This window comes from Ranitomeya variabilis, chromosome 6 (assembly GCF_051348905.1).
Source record: "Ranitomeya variabilis isolate aRanVar5 chromosome 6, aRanVar5.hap1, whole genome shotgun sequence".
NCBI classification, from domain to species: Eukaryota; Metazoa; Chordata; class Amphibia; order Anura; family Dendrobatidae; genus Ranitomeya; species Ranitomeya variabilis.
The window spans coordinates 461,637,058-461,658,022 of NC_135237.1; the positions used below are offsets into that span (position 1 = coordinate 461,637,058).

General features: G+C 45.6%; 1 protein-coding gene across 2 annotated transcripts in view; it reads right to left on the reverse strand.

The window, feature by feature from the left end:
• Positions 1-20,965, reverse strand: part of CA8 (carbonic anhydrase 8) — a 168,352-nt gene that overhangs the window by 96,152 nt on the left and 51,235 nt on the right. For both annotated transcript variants that reach the window (XR_013217040.1, XM_077270542.1), the window contains exon 2: positions 5,670-5,861. Coding sequence is in view for 1 of the 2 variants with exons in the window: in XM_077270542.1 (XP_077126657.1) it covers positions 5,670-5,861 (192 nt within the window). In the remaining variant the exon portion in view is untranslated. The remainder of the gene's footprint in view (positions 1-5,669; positions 5,862-20,965) is intronic.

Sequence of the window (20,965 nt, forward strand, 5' to 3'; positions counted from 1 at the left end):
TGACAGACCTGATCGTTGTCCTGTGGGGAAACTGTTTGTTCCTGACAGATGGACTAGTAGAGTGATTTCTGAGGTTCACTGTTCTGTGTTGGCTGGTCATCCTGGTATTTTTGGTACCAGAGACTTGGTTGGTAGGTCCTTTTGGTGGCCTTCTTTATCACGTGATGTGCGTTCTTTTGTGCAGTCCTGTGGGACCTGTGCGCAGGCCAAGCCTTGTTGTTCCCGTGCTAGTGGGTTGCTTTTGCCATTGCCGGTCCCTGAGAGGCCCTGGACGCATATTTCTATGGATTTTATTTCTGATCTTTCGGTTTCCCAGAGGATGTCGGTTATCTGGGTTGTTTGTGACCGGTTTTCTAAGATGGTTCATTTGGTGCCTTTGCCTAAATTGCCTTCCTCTTCAGATTTAGTTTTGTTGTTTTTTCAGCATGTGGTTCGTTTGCATGGTATTCCGGAGAATATTGTGTCTGACAGAGGTTCCCAGTTTGTTTCTAGGTTTTGGCGGGCCTTTTGTGCTAGGCTGGGCATTGATTTATCTTTTTCCTCGGCATTTCATCCTCAGACAAATGGCCAAACCGAGCGAACTAATCAGACCTTGGAGACTTATTTGAGATGCTTTGTGTCTGCTGATCAGGATGATTGGGTGGCCTTTTTGCCATTGGCCGAGTTTGCCCTTAATAATCGGGCTAGTTCGGCTACTTTGGTTTTGCCTTTTTTTTGTAATTTTGGTTTTCATCCTCGTTTTTCTTCTGGGCAGGTTGAGCCTTCTTACTGTCCTGGTGTGGATTCGGTGGTCGACAGGTTGCAGCAGATTTGGGCTCATGTGGCAATTTGGTGTTGTCTCAGGAGGAGGCTCAACGTTTTGCTAACCGTCGTCGGTGTGTTGGTTCCCGGCTTCAGGTTGGGGATCTGGTCTGGTTGTCTTCCTGTCATGTTCCTATGAAGGTTTCTTCTCCTAAGTTTAAGCCTCGGTTTATTGGTCCTTATAGGATTTCTGGGATTATTAATCCCGTGTCTTTTCGATTGGCGCTTCCGGCCTCTTTTGCTATCCATAATGTCTTCCATAGATCTTTATTGCGGAAATATGTGGTACCCGTTGTTCCCTCTGTTGATCCTCCGGCCCCTGTGTTGGTTGATGGGGAGTTGGAGTATGTGATTGAGAAGATTTTGGATTCTCGTTTTTTGAGGCGGAGGCTTCAGTATCTTGTCAAATGGAAGGGTTATGGCCAGGAGGATAATTCTTGGGTTTTTGCCTCTGATGTCCATGCTGCTGATTTGGTTCATGCTTTTCATCTGGCTCGTCCTGATCGGCCTGGGGGCTCTGGTGAGGGTTCGGTGACCCCTCCTCAAGGGGGGGTACTGTTGTGAATTCTGCTTTTGGGCTCCCTCCGGTGGTTGTAGGCGGTAATGCAGTTGTCCCTGAGTTGCAGTCCTGGTCAGGTGTATCTGCTGATTGCAGTTCTGACTGGGGTATTTAGGCGTGCAGGATTCATTAGTCCTTGCCTGTTGTCCATGGTTGTTGGGAGGTTTTGGTCCTGGTTTGGTTCCATCTGCCTTCTGCCAAATCAGCAAAGATAAGTGTCTGGTTTTGTTTCTGTGGCACACATGCTGTGTGCTTAATAATTCTGTGCTATTCAGTGTTTTTTTGTCCAGCTTAGATTGTCAGTATTTTCTCAGTCTTGTTGGATTCTCTGGAGTGGCAGATATACATTCCATGTCTTTAGTTAGATTGTGGAACTTTTTGTATTATCTGCTGTGGATATTTTTGGAAGGGTTTTAATACTGACCGCTTAGTATTCTGTCCTATCTTTCCCTATTTAGCTAGAGTGGCCTCTTTTGCTGAATCCTGTTTTCTGCCTGCGTGTGTCTTTCCTCTCCTACTCACAGTCAATATTCATGGGGGGCTGCCTATCCTTTGGGGTTCTGCTCTGAGGCAAGGTAGTATTCCTATTTCCATCTATAGGGGTATTTAGTCCTCCGGCTGTGTCGAGGTGTCTAGGGTTTGTTAGGCACATCCCACGGCTACTTGTAGTTGCGGTGTTAGTTTAGGTTTTGCGGTCAGTACAGTTTCCACCTACTCCAGAGAAAGTACATGCGGCTCCAAAGTCACCGGATCATAACATATCACATAATAGAGTACCAAATATAGTACAGCGCAGCCCATAATAGCCTGTATAAAAGCCAGCACAGAGAACACAGCACTGCAATGATTTTGGGGTTAATCTGTTTAGTGAGATGATGACACAGCTCACAGCTTAGCAATAGATATACGGAGAAAAAGCCAAACAACTCTAATATATACTGTACAGGGATTGTGCGTGACAAAAGAGCAGTGAAGAATAATTGTCATTTTGATGACCCTGCACCTCGCCACCCCACCTGACGTCACTATTACATTAGAAGGATCATGTAGTGGGGTCTCTCCACTTGCACAAACCGCATCCCCTGGGAACACGCAAGGTCAGCTTGGTACAGTTTAACACAGACACCCTCTGTCTACATGGGCCCAGAAAGGCACGAGAAGTGAGCGGATGTGGCCCACGCAGTTACTGACATGGCATCACACTTGCCCATAAGCCTGACAGGCTGAGACGCCCAGCTCACTATCACCAGTCAAAAAGCACCTGGTCAGCCCGGTATGACTGCCTCCAGTTTCTCGTTAGATACAAGCCCGGTCCATTAACAAGATTGTAACCGTCCAGAAACCAGACCAATCGCATGGAAAGTTAAGCCGAGAATACAGACGTGTGGATTGAGATGAAAGCAGCCCAGGGTTAATATTATATATTTAATCACCTTAAGGGCACACTAGACAATACACTATATTCACAATATACAATGGTCAGATATGCAAATACGGGTGAAGTACAAAAGATAAAAGCTGATGGATCATGTCAATTACCGGTTTGATGTTTAACGGTATATGCACCGGGCCAAACTGGATCCTGGTTTTTTCATAGCATGTTACTTAACGTGTCTCCCACTTTCGAAGTGAACAGCAAGCATAACAGAGAGAGACCACATGGCTTTACACAAGCCTTTATCCCCTTGGTTGGTCACAACCTTTTCTTACCCCAGGAGGGTCCTTATCCCCCTCCCTTGGTGGTTTGCAGCTACATCTCCCAAAACCTATGAAAGATCATAACTTCTCAACAAAAGGTAATAGGGAGGTGAATCTGGTGCCACTGGGTCCGGCCAGGCCCCCTGTTAAGCTTGGAGGCCAAACATGGCATTGCTACTTGGCTCCTTCTAGCCATTCTAGGTATCTGCCCACCTTGGAGTGCTGAACGGATTGAGACCCTGGAAAGTGTTTAGTCCTTTCAAGAGATCTCAAAAATGCAACTAGAGTATGGCTAGGATATACATTAAGTCCATATTCTTCTCATGAAATTATAGCTGACTCAACAAAGCAGTTAGACCATCATGGTCTCTGCAAGGGGGTCTTCCTGTAGGAGCTTGGAGACTGCTAGCTGGTGAGGGTGTAAATTTCTTCTCTGGAGCTGAGAAGTCTGGGTCGCCCTGCTGTGCCAGGCATCCTGTTACAGCTACACATGTTTCAGGAGGATAGTAACCTGCCATTAAATCACACAATCCTTTTAGCCATAACCACAAGCTCGTACTGACCCACATGGAAACAGATGATTCGCCTGGTGGGCTCCTGTACAAAAGTTTGCCAAAATTACAAGCATTAGCAGTAGTTAGAACAATGCACATAATTCATAATTTACAGACAAAGACATAATCTTATTATTCCTTTAACAAATTGCCCAGTGTATTATACAGTGGCATGTAAAAGATTGGGTACTCCATGTCAAAATTACTGTTATAGTTAAAAATTAATTAAGCTGAAGATGAAATTATATCTAAATTGCCTAAAGTTAAAGGTAGCACATTTTATTTGTTTTTCAGGCAAAAAAAATTATATTTTAATTTTTTCATATTAAAAATTGCAAAAAGGAAAATGGGTCAATGCAAAAGTTTGGGCATCCTTCAAGATTTGTGTGCTCAGATAACTATGGCTAAGGTTTCAGACCTTAAATTATCTGTTAGGGTTATGGCTTGTTCACTGTCATTCTTAGGAAAGGCCAGGGGATGCAAATTTCCCAGCTTTTGCCTCCTCTAACCTTGTTCCAAAAAAACAGCTGATATGGTTCTTTCTAAGCAGCTGGACCTTCTAAGCAGCTGGCTCTCAAAGCAGGAGAAGGCTTTAAGAAGATAGCAAAGCCTTGTCAAGTTACCCTTTTTTCAGTTTGAAATGTAATTAAGAAATGGCAGTTGACAGGAAAAGTGGGGGTCACGATAAGGTCTGGAAGACCAAGAAAAATTTCAGTGATAGCTGCTCATAAGATTTCTAGAGAGGCAAATCTCAAACCCCGCTTGAATGCAAAAGACCTTCAAAAAGATTTAGCAGACTCTGGAGTTGTAATACATTGTTCTACTTTTCAGAGACACTTGCACAAATATGACCTTCATTAAAGAGTCATCACAAGGAAACCCACAATGATCACAGAAATAACTTGAATCTGACAAAAGTAATAATAAATAAAAGATCTATGAAAATGAACAAATGAAAGTCAGACATTGCTTTTCAACCATGCTTCCAAAGAATAAAAAAAAAAATAAAACTCATGAAATAGGCCTAGACAGAAATGATGGTACCCATGAAAATAATGTGACAAAAGGGACATGTTAAATCAAGGTGTATCCACTAACTGGCATCACAGGTGTCTACAATCTTGGAATCAGTGAGTGGGCCTGTATATAGGGCTACAGATACTCACTGTGCTGTTTGGTGACATGGTGTGCATCACACTCAACATTGACCAGAGGAAGCGGAGGAAACAGTTGTCTCAGGAGATTAGAAAGAAAATTATAGACAAACATGTTAAAGGTAAAAGCTATAAGACCTTCTCCAAGCAGCTTGATGTTCCTGTGTCTACAGCTGCACATATTATTCAGAAATTTAAGATCCATGGGACTGTAGCCAACCTCCCTGGATGTGGCTACAAGAGGAAAATTGATGACAAATCAAAGAGATCAATAATGCGAATGGTAACAAAAGAGCCCAGAAAAACTTCTAAACAGATTAAAGGTGAACTTCAAGATCAAGGTACATCAGTGTCAGATCGCACCATCAGTCGTTGTTTGAGCCAAAGTGGACTTCATGGAGACTTCCAAGGAGGACACCATTGTGGAAATAAATCCTAAAAAAGCCAGACTGGAATTTGTGTCCGGTGCTAAACGCTGAACACGGACTTGTCCCGGAAGTCTGTTGCAATGTTTGGAGTCCTGGAGGAAGTTCGTTGCAGAGTGAGAAAGAGAGATTTCTTTTCAGCTCAAAAGTTTGGGTTTGTGATCAAATTCAGGTACAGTTCTGGTACCCAAACTGAACTTTGGAATAAAGTTTGGGATGGGTACTAGAACCCAAACTTCCACGTGTTTACTCATCCCTATTAGTGATTAAAAGGTACTTTGTTCATGGGGCAACCCCTTTAAACTTAAAACATAACAAAGTCTAAGAGTTGACTAATCTAAAAATGCACCTACTTTATCAAAGACTTTGATAAATTTGGGGAATTGTAAGACAATCTAGTCTAAGTTTACACTTTCTAAAAGTCCACCCTCCCCCCAGCTAGATTGTACATATTACTTTAAAATGTTTTGAAACATACCTGATTTTGACTTTAGGAGGATCTGCACCACATGACCGTCATTAATAACGTCACAATCTCGACAAACAACATAGTTTGGAGACAGTTTCACTTCTAGCAATGAAGGGTCATATAGAGCTTCTCTTGAATTTATGTTGATTGGAGATTGGTATTGTCCATTCGCCTCTGGGTAATGCAAACCCCACTCAACACCTACAAAAAGGTGCACAATTAGTTGAATTGCATTATTAAGCTTCTATGTTATTTAATTTATTGATGTAGATGATGGGATATCCATAGTTTATCTTTTACACTTTTGTTTTGTTAGAAAAACATAATCCTGGTTAGTAGATTTAGTAATAAAGACTTGCAGGACCATGGTCAGGTAGCCACGTCAGTAGTCTGTGGGCACTGAACAAGAGGCCTTCAAATCTCTTTCTACCTGCTGGCATCCCTGGTGCCTTGTCTGATTAGCAGGACTGGCATAAAGTAATGAGTGCATCTCTTAGCAGCAATGTCACACTGCACTGGACCTAATAATAAGTACCGGGGATGCCAGGAAGTAGGAGATTCACAGTGATCTGGTCCAGCAGACACGGACTGAAGACATGACCGCAGAATTAGGATCCTGTAAATCTTTTTGCTCAAATCTATTGGTCAGTACTATTTATTTAACTTCTGCAAAAACATTTGGCACTCGTTTTGGTGGTTTCAACAGGAATATTTATTAATTGGGGCACATTCAAATTGTGGATTTTCCGCAATTAATACATTTTCCTGTTGAATACACCAAAACGAGTGCCAAGTGTTTTTGCAGTGTAACTGATGGATTAGGTATCCCACTTATGCATTACTCTTTCCAGAAGTGCCTTGTCTTTTTCACACTATTTATTTACATTGACATAAGTCATGTATAAAAGAATTATGTGCCTAAATTTATCACTCTCAATGTGTCAAAGGGGTCAACAGGATGCAGATGGTGTCTGTGGAGCAACAGCTTGATCAAACAAATGTAAACTCATTATTAAAAAAAGTACATATTGAATGAAGTAAATTTCAGGTAGGTTACTGGTGGCAAATTGCATTTCCAATTTATTCACCAGGTTGGTGATTCACTTTTGGAAAATTTATTAAAAACAACAGGTAAATCAATGATCTTATTGTGTTCAATGAACCACCAAATTACCAAAACGAACTAGGTTTATCCTGGGCAAATCTGAAAACAAAGCTCCAATTAAGGTTCAGATTCTATATAGAATCAGCTCGTGCTCTTCATAGTTGATGTGTCCCACAGATGAAGGAAATCTCATAGTGGAGTCAAAATCTGAGAACTGAATTGAAAACCAATCTGAACAATATAAAGCAAAGCTACTTAATATGTGACATTTGTTAAAAGTCCAATTATGTCTTAATAGGATTAATTTACATATTTCGGTCTTCTCCCTCTCCCAACTTGCCTCTCCTCTTTTCTCTTCTGTCCTTCTTATATCCACAGTTTTGCTATGCTTCTTCATGCACAATGCATTTCTTTTCTCTCCACATGTTGCATTCAGACATTGTCACCTCTCTCTTTTCAACATTAGACATGTGTGCCCATCAGAATTGATACATCTCTTCAGTTCGCTTCCGGATAAAATTTGGATGCCTGCCAATGTATCTAATTGTGGGTCCATTTTGGTCCTTCTCCTACCATTTTTGTTTAAACATTTATTGTTTTTTATTGTGTTGCTCATATACTTAAAGAGGACATTTCACTAGTTTATTTGTAACTGTAAAGCTCCTCATAAAGTTTCTGAAGAGCTAATTAAAACTTTTGTTATTTATTTTTAATTGTTTTTAATACTTTGCTGTGCAGATATAGGTTTCTGAATTTCACTGCCCTCTATATGCAAATGCCCCTTTCTACCAATAGGACAGTAATAGAGATTCATCTATTGGAGTGTTTGTTTCTCCCCTTCATGGTGCTACCCAATCATAAGAAGAAAGTGTCATAAAGGGGAAAAAAGCCCACCGAGCATGTCAAAACATGCTTTTTCTGTGTGATCTGGTGAAACTGATGTGAGAAGAAATGCAGTGGGCACAACTAATAATATGTTAGGAGTGCCAGTCAAGCATGTAGAAAAAAATCAATGGAAAACAAAAAGTATATGCAAAAAAGGTTTGCACATCAAAAATAAAAGTTTATTATGAAAAAATCAACAAATATAACACAGTCGTTAAAAATAATTAAAAACATTAAGGGTGTATATGTAAACATATCGAAGCTCAAGATAATGAGCAAGATAAACCAAGACCTCAAATCAAAATAGTGAGTCCAGATATAAAGTTGCAACACACAAGAATAAAGACAATACTCATAATAGTAAATAACAACTTAAAACAAACACAAACATTTAAATGAATGGGCTACTATTGTGTTTAATGTTTATATACCTCAATGGAATGATGAAAAATAAGAAACTTAACAAAAAAAGAACTCTGAAAATTTACAGCACTAACAGTAACATGAATCGAAAAATTGAAAATATAACCATGCACGGTAAGGAAAATAAGTAGAAGATATGCTGTACATAATAACATCGATCCATGAGCAAAAAAAGGAAGCAAATTAGCCAACCACATCTGGAGAATAGGAGGTAGACAAAAAACATGTATTGCTGCACACATCGGCCTCTTCAGGTTATATTTTCTATTTTTTGAGTCATATTACTGTTACCGCTATATATTTTCAGCAAGTTTTTCTTCCTTATTTTTCTATCATCCACTTCAGGGATGTAAACATTAGAGTTGAGCGACTTTTACTTTTTTCGGATCGAGTCGGGTTTCGCGAACACCTACAGTGCCCATTTTAATGCCAAAAACATCAATTCTTATTACTGAAAGGGACACTGTCACCTGAATTTGGAGGGAACAATTCTTAGCCATAGGGGCGGGGTTTTCGGGTGTTTGATTCACCCTTTCCTTACCCGCTGGCTGCATGCTGGCTGCAATATGGGATTGAAGTTCATTCTCTGTCCTCCGTAGTACATGCCTGAGAGGTAAGTATTTCAACTTTGCAAGTGCTGTGATCCTGAGCAAGCAGGGGGGGCCCACTCGTTGGCATTGGCACTGGCACAGGGCCCCTCATAGTACAGCGGTGTGTTTGACGGCGGGTGGCGCCTCCCACCGGCAGATACACTTTTGCGTACTATAAGAAGCCCTGTGCCAGTGACGTCGCCAATGAGTATGCCTCCCACCTGATGAAGGAACCTGCACTTTCATCTGCACCTTCCTCTTTGTCCCCGTGTAAGGTGGTATAGTATGCGGGAACCTGACTTTCTGCAGGGTCAGATACTGGCTATGTAGAGTGCAAGGGGAATGTAGTGGTCTGGGTCAATGTACCAGCAGACTCATCTAGCAGTGGCTGGGCAATGGGCAGGATGAGGAGGAAACACAGATATAGGCCCAAATAATAAAGTAGGCTAAATGCAGTTCAAAATTGGTAACAGGACTAAACTGGCGGCATTGCTTTGTTCAGTGGAGGACAACTATAATGAGGGGCAGACACAGTTAGTAGGCCCAAATAATAAAGTGGGCTAAATGCAGTTCAAAATTGGTAACAGGACTAAACAGGCGGCATTGCTTTCTTCAGCGGAGGACAACTGTAAGGAGTGGCAGACACAGTTAGTAGGCCCAAATAATAAAGTGGGCTAAATGCAGTTCAAAATTGGTAACAGGACTAAACAGGTGGCATTGCTTTGTTCAGTGGAGGACAACTGTAATGAGGGGCAGACACAGTTAGTAGGCCCAAATAATAAAGTGGGCTAAATGTCTGGCAAAAAATTGTTCATAAATAAACAGGTGGCATAGCTAGGTACAGGGGTGGGCTCCTCTGCTGAGTAGCAGACAGTGGTAGTAGGCGCAAAGTATTAACTGGTCTAAATGGAGGCCAGGGCCCCTGTATATTTTAACTATCATCTATCATTTCAACAAATTTGTATTGGAAGGGCCATTGAAGGATTTAACAGCCCAGACTACGCAGTGGTTGAGCAGGGAGAGGTAAGTATTTCAAGTGGTAGAGCACTGTTCGAGCTGGGGGGAACACTCTCTCGTGGGCGGTGGTACTGGCACAGGGCCCCTCATATTATGACGGTGTGTCTGACGTTGGTTGTGCACCACCACCATCAGAGACACTTCATTGTACTATGAGGGACTCTGTGCCAGTGCCGTCGCCCAAGAGTGGGCACACCCACCTGTCCAGGCAAACGCCACTCGCACGGGTGCATGCGCCAGGTGGTGACCACGGCCCTGTGGGGGGAGTCAGCCCATTTAGGAAGGTATAAAAATGGCCTATGGTGGACATTCAGCAGCTGCAAATGGAGGAATTGGAGCAGTCAGTAAGAGGAGGCCAAAAGCAAGACATTTTTCAGGCAAGCTACGTGTCAGCAGGGGAAGGTGGGGCCAAATAATTTGAAATCCATGATTGGTTCATTTTAATGAAGGTTAGATCATCAACATTTCGGGTAGCCAGACATGTCCTTTTATCGGTCAGTATTGAACCAGCAGCACTGAAGACTCTTTCTGATAGCACACTAGCAGCAGGGCAAGTGAGCTCCTGTAATGCATATTCTGCCAATTCAGGCCAGGTGTCTATTTTCGATGCCCAGTAATCAAAGGGGAATGACCTGTGAGGGAGAACATCGATAAGGGAGGAAAAGTAGTTCATAACCATACTGGAGAAATGCTATCTCCTGTCACTTTGAATCGATGCAGCAGTACCTGTCATGTCAGCGGTCATTGCGAAATCACTCCACAACCTGGTCATAAAACCCCTCTGTCCAACGCCACTTCGGATTTGTGCAGCTCTAACACCTCTGCCATGTTGCCCCCTACGGTTCGTGTGAGAACCATCACCGCCGCTGTGTGCTGGAAATGCCTGAACCAAATGGTCTACAAGAGTTGCTTGTTTGGTAGCCAATATTTGCTCAAGGTTCTCATGTGGCATGATATTTTGTAATTTTCTTTTATATCGTGGATCCAGGAGGCAGGCCAACCAGTAATCGTCATTGGTCATCATTTTGAAAATGCGGGGGTCCCTTTTTAGGATATGCAAGGCATACTCAGCCATGTGGGCCAATGTTCCAGGTGTCAATTCACTGCTTGCGCTGGGTTGAGGAGCACTTTCTTGCAAATCAACATTACTTGTGTCCCACAAAAACCCTGTAACTGACCTTGCAACGACACCAGTTTCTATTGCCCCCTGAGAAGCATCCTCCTCCCATAAATATTCATCCCCATCCTCCTCCTCCTCCTCTTCGTCCGCCACCTCGTCCAGGAGAGTTCCCTGAGCAGACAATGGCTGACTGTCATCAAGGCTTCCCTCCTCCTCGACTGCAGATGCCTGCTCCTTAATGTGCATCAAACTTTGCATCAGCAGACGCATTAGTGGGATGCTCATGCTTATGATGGCATCGTCTGCACTTACCAGCCGTGTGCATTCCTCAAAACACTGAAGGACTTGACAGAGGTCTTGTAGCTTCGACCACTGCACACCAGACAACTCCATGTCTGCCATCCAAGTGCCTGCCCGTGTATGTGTATCCTCCCACAAATTAATTACAGCACGCCTCTGTTCGCATAGCCTCTGAACCATGTGCAGTGTGGAGTTCCACCTTGTTGCAACGTCGATTATTAGGCGGTGCTGGGGAAGATTCAGCAATCGCTGATGGTTCTGCATACGGCTGGAGTGTACGGGCGACTGGCGGATGTGTGAGCAAAGTCTTCTCACCTTCAGGAGCAGGGCTGGTAACTCCGGATAATTTTTGAGGAAGCACTGCACCACCAGGTTCAAGGTGTGAGCCAGGCAAGGTATGTGTTTCAGTTCTGAAAGGGCTATGGCAGCCATAATATTCCTTCCATTATCACTGACTACCTTGCTTGCCTCAAGATGTACACTGCCCAGCCATGACTGCGTTTGTTGCTGCAAGTACTCGGCCAGTACTTCTGCGGTGTGTCTGTTGTTGCCCAAACACTTCATTTGTAACACAGCCTGCTGATGCTTACCACTAGTTGTTCGATAATGGGACATGTCATGTGCAACACTGGCAGCTGCGGATCGAGTGGTCGTGCTACTGCGCTCTGTGGACGAGCTTTCGCTTCTGTAAAAGGAGGAGGAGGAGGCTGAGTCAGCAAGGAGAGCCAAAACTTTTTCCTGCTGCTCCGGCTTTAAAAGCGGTTTTCCTACTCCAAGAAAAGGAAGCCTTCGAGGCCTTGTGTAGCCAGACGCTGGTTCAACACCTCCAGCCTTAGGTGATATTTTGCTTTTCCCACTACCACCAGATGCTCCACCACCACCATCAGTACCAGCTGGCAACGACCGCCCACGACCTCTTCCACCAGACTTCCTCATTTTTGGGAAAATGTAACCAAAATAACAACCGTTATATGGTACTGTAAAACAAGGTAGAAGGGGTATATAAACTTGTTGAGAATTTAAATCTCCCTTTTTTTGGGGGGGAGTCTGCACCAAAACTCAGGCCCAGTGTATAACACAACACAATATAAATGGCAGAACGTGGCTGGCTGATATACGACAAACTAACAGAACTGACGTATATCCACTTTGTGACAATTTGAATCTCCCTTTTTTGGGGGGGAGACTGCACCAAAACTCAGGCCCAGTGTATAACACAACACAATGTAAGTGGCAGAACGTGGCTGGCTGATATACGACAAACTAACAGAACTGACTTATATCCACTTTGTGACAATTTGAATCTCCCTTTTTTGGGGGGGAGACTGCACCAAAACTCAGGCCCAGTGTATAACACAACACAATGTAAGTGGCAGAACGTGGCTGGCTGATATACGACAAACTAACAGAACTGACGTATATCCACTTTGTGACAATTTGAATCTCCCTTTTTTGGGGGGGAGACTGCACCAAAACTCAGGCCCAGTGTATAACACAACACAATGTAAGTGGCAGAACGTGGCTGGCTGATATACGACAAACTAACAGAACTGACTTATATCCACTTTGTGACAATTTGAATCTCCCTTTTTTTGGGAGGAGACTGCACCAAAACTCAGGCAGCCCAGTGTATAACACAACACAATGTAAGTGGCAGAATATGGCTGGCTGATATACGACAAACTAACAGAACTGACTTATATCCACTTTGTGACAATTTGAATCTCCCTTTTTTGGGGGGGAGACTGCACCAAAACTCAGGGCCAGTGTATAACACAACACAATGTAAGTGGCAGAACGTGGCTGGCTGATATACGACAAACTAACAGAACTGACGTATATCCACTTTGTGACAATTTGAATCCCCCTCTTTTTGGGGGGAGACTGCACCAAAACAAAGGCAGCCCAGTGTATAACACAACACAATGTAAGTTGCAGAAAGTGGCTGGAAGATATATGAAAAAATACAAGGACTGTAGTACAATTTCAATCTCCCTACAATGATCTCAGGACAAGTATGGCAGCAATACAAAGGACTGCTGCACACAAAAGTGTTGACAAAAAAACAAGATAACTGTGCAGAAAGGAGCAACAGGATTTTTGCTTTTAAAAAAGCAGTTGGTTTGCACAGCAGCGTGCAAAGAGCAATGCAGCTATCAGGGAGCCTTATAAGGCAGCCTAATAAGCTACAGAGCTGATGCACAAAAATATACCCTCCACTGTCCCTGCAAAAAAAAGGTGGTGTTGGACAGTGGAAATTGCTACAGCACAAGCGGTTTGAGGGTTAATCTTCCCTCCCTAACTATCGTATTTTTCGGACTATAAGACGCACCGGACCATAAGGCGCACCCCAAATTTGGGGTGAAAATTGCAGAAAAAAATATTTTTTATAAGATGGGGGTCCATCTTATTGTCCGAATTTACAGTATCTTACCTGAGGGCTGGTGGTGGCAGAGCAGGGTCACAGGAGGCATGGTGGCGGCAGAGGTGGGGTGATGCGGTACGGCGTGCACCTGAGCAGGGTCCCTTCCTGCTTAGGTGGGCGACGCCATGGCCTGGTGTCCATGGGAGGGTGGCAGCAGTGGTTACCGACAGAGGTGCTGGGATGAGGAGGCACAGTGAGAGGTATGGCGTGAGAGGGGTCCCTTTCCCCGGTGAGGTGATGGAAGGATCTCGTGGGCACATGGACTGGAGATGATGGAGGTAGTGGTGTACATTGTGAAGTGAGTATTCCACAGGAGCTCAGATGTCTGAGTCCTTGCCGCTTCTCGGCGCTCCTCAGCGCAATAATTATTTCAGAGGCCGGTAATAAGTGAGGAGCTCCGCTACCGAGACACAGCCGCCATGACCGGACACTGCGGGAAAAACGCCTCTGTACTGCTGCGAGCCCTGCTGGAGGCGGAGAGCCGGCCGTGCCATGCGGTGCTGAGGAGCGCCGGGAAGCGGCAAGGACTCAGACATCTGAGCTCCTGTGGAATACTCGCTTCACAATGTACACCACTACCTCCATCATCTCCAGTCCATGTGCCCACGAGATCCTTCCTGCACCTTGCTGCACCCATCCTGGGAAGCAAAAGGATGGAGTATACAGAGTCCAAAGTCCCGGTGAGGTGATGCAGCAGCCCGGTAATGCAGCAGAGCCGGGTGAATCCTGTTGATATCGGTGGGCGCGGCCATCTTCCTGAGGCCGCGCGTGTGCAGATGGAGCTCTCTGCTGCCCGGGGCTTCAGGAAAATGGCCACGGGATGCCGCACGTGCGCAGATGGGGATCGCGGCGGCCATTTTCCTGAAGCCGAGTTCGCATATCCCTTCTTCTGATGAAGCTGCAGCAACCTCTCCCCATACTAAGATCAGCAGAGGTAAGATGGTGGTCAGCATGCACGCCCCTTTATACCCCCTGTGACACCGCAAAAAGCAAGCCAATCACTGTCATGCCCTTCTCTAAGATGGTGGGGACCGAGACCTATGTCATCACGCTGCCCACACTCTGCGTCCTCCTTCATTGGCTGAAAAATGGCGCTGAATGCATCATATGAAACGCGACTTTGGCGCGAAGATCGCCGACAGCATGGCCGATCCCACACTAGGATCGGGTTTCATGAAACCCGACTTTGCCAAAAGTCGGCGATTTTTGAATTTGTCCGATCCGTTTTGCTCAACCCTAGTAAACATAACATTCAGGAACCTATGTGTCAACAGTAGACAGTTAAGAATAAAAAAATAAGTGAAAGGTGTTCTTTAATCACTATGTTACTACCATATATGCTAGCAATATTTGTAGATTATTAGATTACTAGATGGTAGCCCGATTCTAACGCATCGAGTATTCTAGAATATGTATGTAGTTTATTTATGAAGATTTTAAAATAATACATTGAATACACAGGATTCGGCCGGCTGCGACCAATTAGCGAAGCATGGTTCAAATCCCGTGCCAATTTGCAGCTGGACTGTGCCTGTCGCTGATTGTTCGCGGCCGGCCATTTGGTATATAACAGGCCATGTAGTATATTGCACAGCCACGTAGTATATTGCACAGCCACGTAGTATATAGCACAGCCCACGGAGTATATAGCACAGCCCACGGAGTATATAGCACAGCCACATAGTATATAACACAGCCCACGGAGTATATAGCACAGCCCACGGAGTATATAGCACAGCCCACGGAGTATATAGCACAGCCACATAGTATATAACACAGCCCACGGAGTATATAGCACAGCCAAGTAGTATATAACACAGCCCACGTAGTATATAGCACAGCCCACGGAGTATATAGCACAGCCCACGGAGTATATAGCACAGCCACATAGTATATAACACAGCCCACGGAGTATATAGCACAGCCAAGTAGTATATAGCACAACCCACAGAGTGTATAACAGCCCACATAGCATATAACACAGCCACATGGTTTATAACAGCCCACGTAGCATATAACACAGCCACGTAGTGTATAACACAGCCCATGTAGTGTATAACACAGGCCACATAGTGTATAACACAGGCCATGTAGTGTATAACACAGCCCATGTAGTGTATAACACAGGCCACGTAGTGTATATCACAGGCCACGTAGTGTATAGCACAGCACACGTAGTATATTGCACAGCCCGCGTAGTATATTGCACAGCCCACGCAGTACAATGCACAGCCCACATAGTACATTGCACAGCCTATGTAGTACATTGCACAGCCCATGTAGTACATTGCACAGCCCACGTAGTACATTGCACAGCCCACGTAGTATATAGCAGCCCATGTATTATGTTGCACAGCCCACGTATTATATTCCACAGCCCACGTAGTATATAGCATAGCCCACGCAGTACATTGCACAGCCCACACAGTATATTGCACACCCCACGTAGTATATAGCAGCCCACGTATTATATTGCACAGCCCACGTATTTTGCACAGCCTACATATTATATTTCACAGCCCACGTATTATATTGCACAGCCCACGGATTATATTGCACAGCCCACTTAGTAAATAGCACAGCCCACGCAGTACATAGCAATGTGGGCATCATATCCCTGTTAAATAAAAAGAATTAAAATAAAAAATAGTTATATACTCACCTTCCGTTGGCCCCGTTATATACTTACCTTCCAGGCGAAGCGGTTACCGACGTTCCTCGCGCGCTCCGGTCCCAAGAGTGCATTGCAGTCTCGCGAGATGATGATGTAGCGGTCTCGCAAGACCGCTACGTCATCATCTCGCGAGACCGCAATGCATGGAGTGGTCACCGGAGCGTCGCGAGAAGCTGGGAAGGTCTGTTCCTGATCGGGGGGCCGACTGACGGTGAGTATATAACGATTTTTTTTTTATTATTATTTTTAACATTAGATCTTTTAACAATTGATGCCGCATAGGCAGTATCAATAGTAAAAAGTTGGTCACACAGGGTTAATAGCAGCGGTAACAGAGTGCATTACACCGTGGCATAACGCGGTCCGATACCGCTGCCATTAACCCTGTGTGAGCACTGACTGGAGGGGATTATGGAGCAGGCACTGACTGCGGGGAGGAAGGAGCGGCCATTTTGCCACCAGACTGTGCCTGTCGCTGATTGGTCGTGGCCGTTTTGCCGCGACCAATGAGCAACTTGGATTTCCATGACAGACAGAGGCCGCGACCAATGAATATCCGTGACAGACAGACAGAAAGACAGACAGACAGGCGGAAGTGACCCTTAGACAATTATATAGTAGATTTGCATGACAATTTAGATCACAGCATAAAAAATGAAAAGTGTAAAATGTTTCTTACATTTGCTAAATATACTGTAGCTAGTGGCGTAGCTAGGGGTTCAACTCGGGTGGGGGTGGGTGGGGCGAAACATCTGAGTGAGACTCTAACCGGTAACCCTAACCGGTAACCTAATTACAACTATGGTGGCACACTGATATTACCACCATATGGTGACATATAATGTTAGATACCAGTGCTGCAGAACATACAAGTGATTACAGTACAATTATATATAGTGACTTACAGATGACGTTCTTTCTGATGAAGTCGTTCCAGACTAACATGACAACTTTTTCTAGCCATGACTCATCTGCCAAGATTACAACAGATACACATTTGACTTCTCACATTTCCAGCACCATCCCCATCTATTCCCAACCTTCACAAATGCCTCATCCTACTGATACCCAAATACTGAGCTGCTGCCATATGTGTCCCTATTACTGCACCTGCTGTTTGGCACAATAACAGCACTCCTCTTAGTGCCCCATATAATAATATCCACCACTGTGCCCTGTACATAATAATAATAATGTCTCCTTTGTACCCTCTAAATGCTAAAATTGCCCCCTAGAAAATAATAATGCCCTGTGCAAATGCCCTAGAATACAGTGTCTACATTTTGCCTCTCTGATAGCTACAATACTTTGAGTGCCACTATAACAATAATGCTTCTTAATTGCCCACCTAACATTTAACAATGTCTACTCAGTCCCCCAAAGTACAGTTCCTCTATACGCAGTATGGTAGGCCTACAGCTCCCCTATACACAATATGATGTACCCACAGGTCCCCTATACATAGTATGGTGGGCCCACAGATCCGCTATACACAGTATGATATCCCTACAGCTCAAATATAAATAGTATGATGTCATTACTGCTCCCCAAAAACACAGTATAGTGACCGCCAGAGAAGCCCCACAATAGAACCTACACAGTGTAATGGCCCTCAGATTCTATAACGGCCTTCGCAGTAATCCTCACACTAGCCCTCAAACTGTATAATATATGTATGAGACACTGGCGCACGACTATCACATAAATCCAAAGCCAAGGGGTGCAAAGGAGTGGTAGTGCAGCGCCCCAGAGTCCTGGTCGTTGCAGTACTGACGCTCCGCCACTAAGGGGAGTGATGGTACGTCTAATGGCACTAAAGGAGTTCACCTGACCAGGTATCACAGTCACACATTAAACTTCACACTCCGGCCACCAGGGGGAGCAAAAGGTTCTATGTATTAGGCCACTCCTCACTCTCTGGTAAAACTGGGGGTTGGATAGGAAGTTAGGGAGAAGCTGACTGGGTTTTGCCCAGGTAACATCTAGTGAGAGAAGAGCGTTGCTTGGGAGGATTCAGGGGGGTCCCTGTCAGGGGTGGGATCCTGACCGAGGCCTAGCGAAAGGACAGATCGTTACGGAGCTGCGCCTGCACTTCATTGCGGCGGCATCTTAAGAAAGGACTCGAAGCGAAGTATATTGTGGAGAAGTGAGAAACGAGATCACAGCACAAAGGTGATAGAACCAGTAGGAGTCATGCCCCGAGATCGGCAACATCCTACTGAGGCGCGTAGCCGGTGGCCGGAACGCCGAGGAAGTATTGGGCTCTACGCATTTCTTCAAACCAACGGCAGGGCAGTTAATTTTAGGTTGGCTGCCTCACCTTAATCACCTAATGAAGACAACGGAGGCAATTGTGGGAGAGGGGCGTCTCTAGGGTCCCTATAAAATAACTCCAGGCCTACCCCGTCATATGGGTGCATCCTATCCATATCATCTGGGGGATGGAGAGAAAGAACAGAAACATACACGACAGTTGTGAGGACTATCCTGTGGTGCTCAGCAGGGAAGTACTACAACACCCAGGTGCTAGTAGGTAGGCACTGATTTCCACCTCCAAAGGGAACTCTGGATGTGCCTTTGGACCGGCCGGTCTCAGCCAGCCCTGTTAACAGTGCTCTGGATTGCGGATGCCGAAGCCTTCAGTAAAGAGGTAAAGAGACTGCAACCCTGTGTCCTCGCTATTTACTGCGACCTACACCGTCACCTACACCTTTTATTGGGCGCCCCTTAGCAGGACCACGGACCGGGTCGGGCCACCGTGACATCCTCAGAACCGAGAGACCCGGATCCGAGTACCCCGCTGTCCTGCGTTTGGGGGCCGCTCCAACTTGGCGTCACGAACAGGATCTACTTAAGCCTGAAGAATCAGGTCATGTGTGCCTTGGAACTGTGATTGAATTGTGCTTGAACCGTGATTTATTGCAAAGACTGTGTATTGCTATTTGCCGCCAAAAATTCCCGCCAAAACCACCGCCATTACAGCACACCGAGGAGCGCAGGAGAAGAAGGGCGTGGATTTGTGGGCGTGGACAAACTGAAGAGCGCGAAGAACAATGGCCGCCCAGTCTAAGTATTGCTGTATCCTGAGGACATGTCAATCAGCAGCTGAGGTCCGCCTTCTCATTCTATATGGAGGGTGGAGACCATGGAGATGGGGCCGCCCCCGAAAGAGAGCACGGGAAGAAGATCTGGAGGAGGAACCAGATACCAACATGGCGACCCCCAAGCATCCACGTGGGAGTGCTTCGGCCCAGCACCAGTCTTCAGCGGGGAAAGAAGATCCTGACCCGCCACTGCTGAGGGAAGAGACCTCACCAGAGCCCCACGTGAGGGGGCCCGACAGCCAGCCGCGGGATGACTGGCTGGGTTTGGCTGAGGCCCGTCGGCTGGTGACCTCCTGGAGATGAGCTCAGAGGGGGGCGTGGCCCACATCGCTGCCGGAAGTGGCGTTCGCACCGACAGAGTGGACCGACTGCGGTGAAGCTGGCTCCTGGACGGATCCTGGACCTACTGGACCTGGTCGTGCCGCGGAGATCCGACTGACCCCGCGTCTGCCCCGTCAGGTGCTGCGGAGGATCCGGCTGCCGTACTGCCTGGCCATGGGTCGCGTGAAATGGACCTCCGGGTTCTTCCGTGGACGGAGTATCGGTGGCACGGGAGGATGGAGTGGAAGGAGGCTGGACGCGGGATTTTGATCAACCTGCGGGATGACTCCCCACCGAAATGGGGCATTGTCCTTGCATTCCAACCCCAGGAAGGACAGGGGGTGATCCAGGAGATCGGGTCACCAGTAACGGTGCGTGTTGCTCGGGACAAGGTGGAGCCCTGTCACGAGGAGATCGACGCTGATCGTGACCTGCAACCGGGGGATGCCGTCACCTATACCCGGTGGCAGCGAGGAAATGGCTGGTGGGCACGGGACGTCCGGCGATGTGCAGCTCTCCTGGTGGCGCCGGAGGACCCGGGAGCTGAGTCCGTTGCAGGAACAGAGATTGTGGCTCCCGCTGCCCAGGAGCAAATGGCACAGGCGCAGGATGTGACCCTGGGTCCCACCCTTTCCCGGCCGAAGGGGATGGTGTGCAGGGTAAAGCCGCTGCAGCAACAAGAGTAAACCACAGAACTGGAACAACTGTAAATAGTTAACTGTGTGTGTTTTCCTTGCTGCTAAAACCCGACCAGGGTTAGTTCTTAAAGGGATCCCTTCGTTTACCCGGGATCCCCATTGCTTTATGTTTGTTTTGCACAAGTTTTCTATGGTTATCAAAGACTGCCGAATCATGGACGGTGAATGATTCACAAACTGTTGCTGTAAATAGTTGCACCTTCTTAAAGGCGCCCCCTACTGGTTTTACAAAGGAAAGAGCTTTTTGAAGAGACTGTTCCTGGATACAGCGCAGAAGCTCTTGTTTACTGCAGACTTGCAACTAAAGAGTTGCACTACCTCAAAGAGACTTGAAATGTCCCTCTTAAAGGGAATGTTCATTGTTGCACTTAAATTAATATATAATGTTGCTTTAAGAAAGTTGGATAGTAATAATGTTTTACATAGTAGTATGTAGATAGAAAGATAGTGATAAGGAATAAAACTGTTGATAATGAATAAAATTGAAGTTAAAGTGATTATCGGAACTAATGATAGAGAGCCAAGGAAAGATGCAGTAGGCCTGTGGGGGTAGACGAGAGAGTCCTGCATAGGAGAAAGAGAGCTCAGGAAAATGTTGATTTGCACTTTTAGCCTTGTAGTATGCCTTTAGTGGGTACCTGCC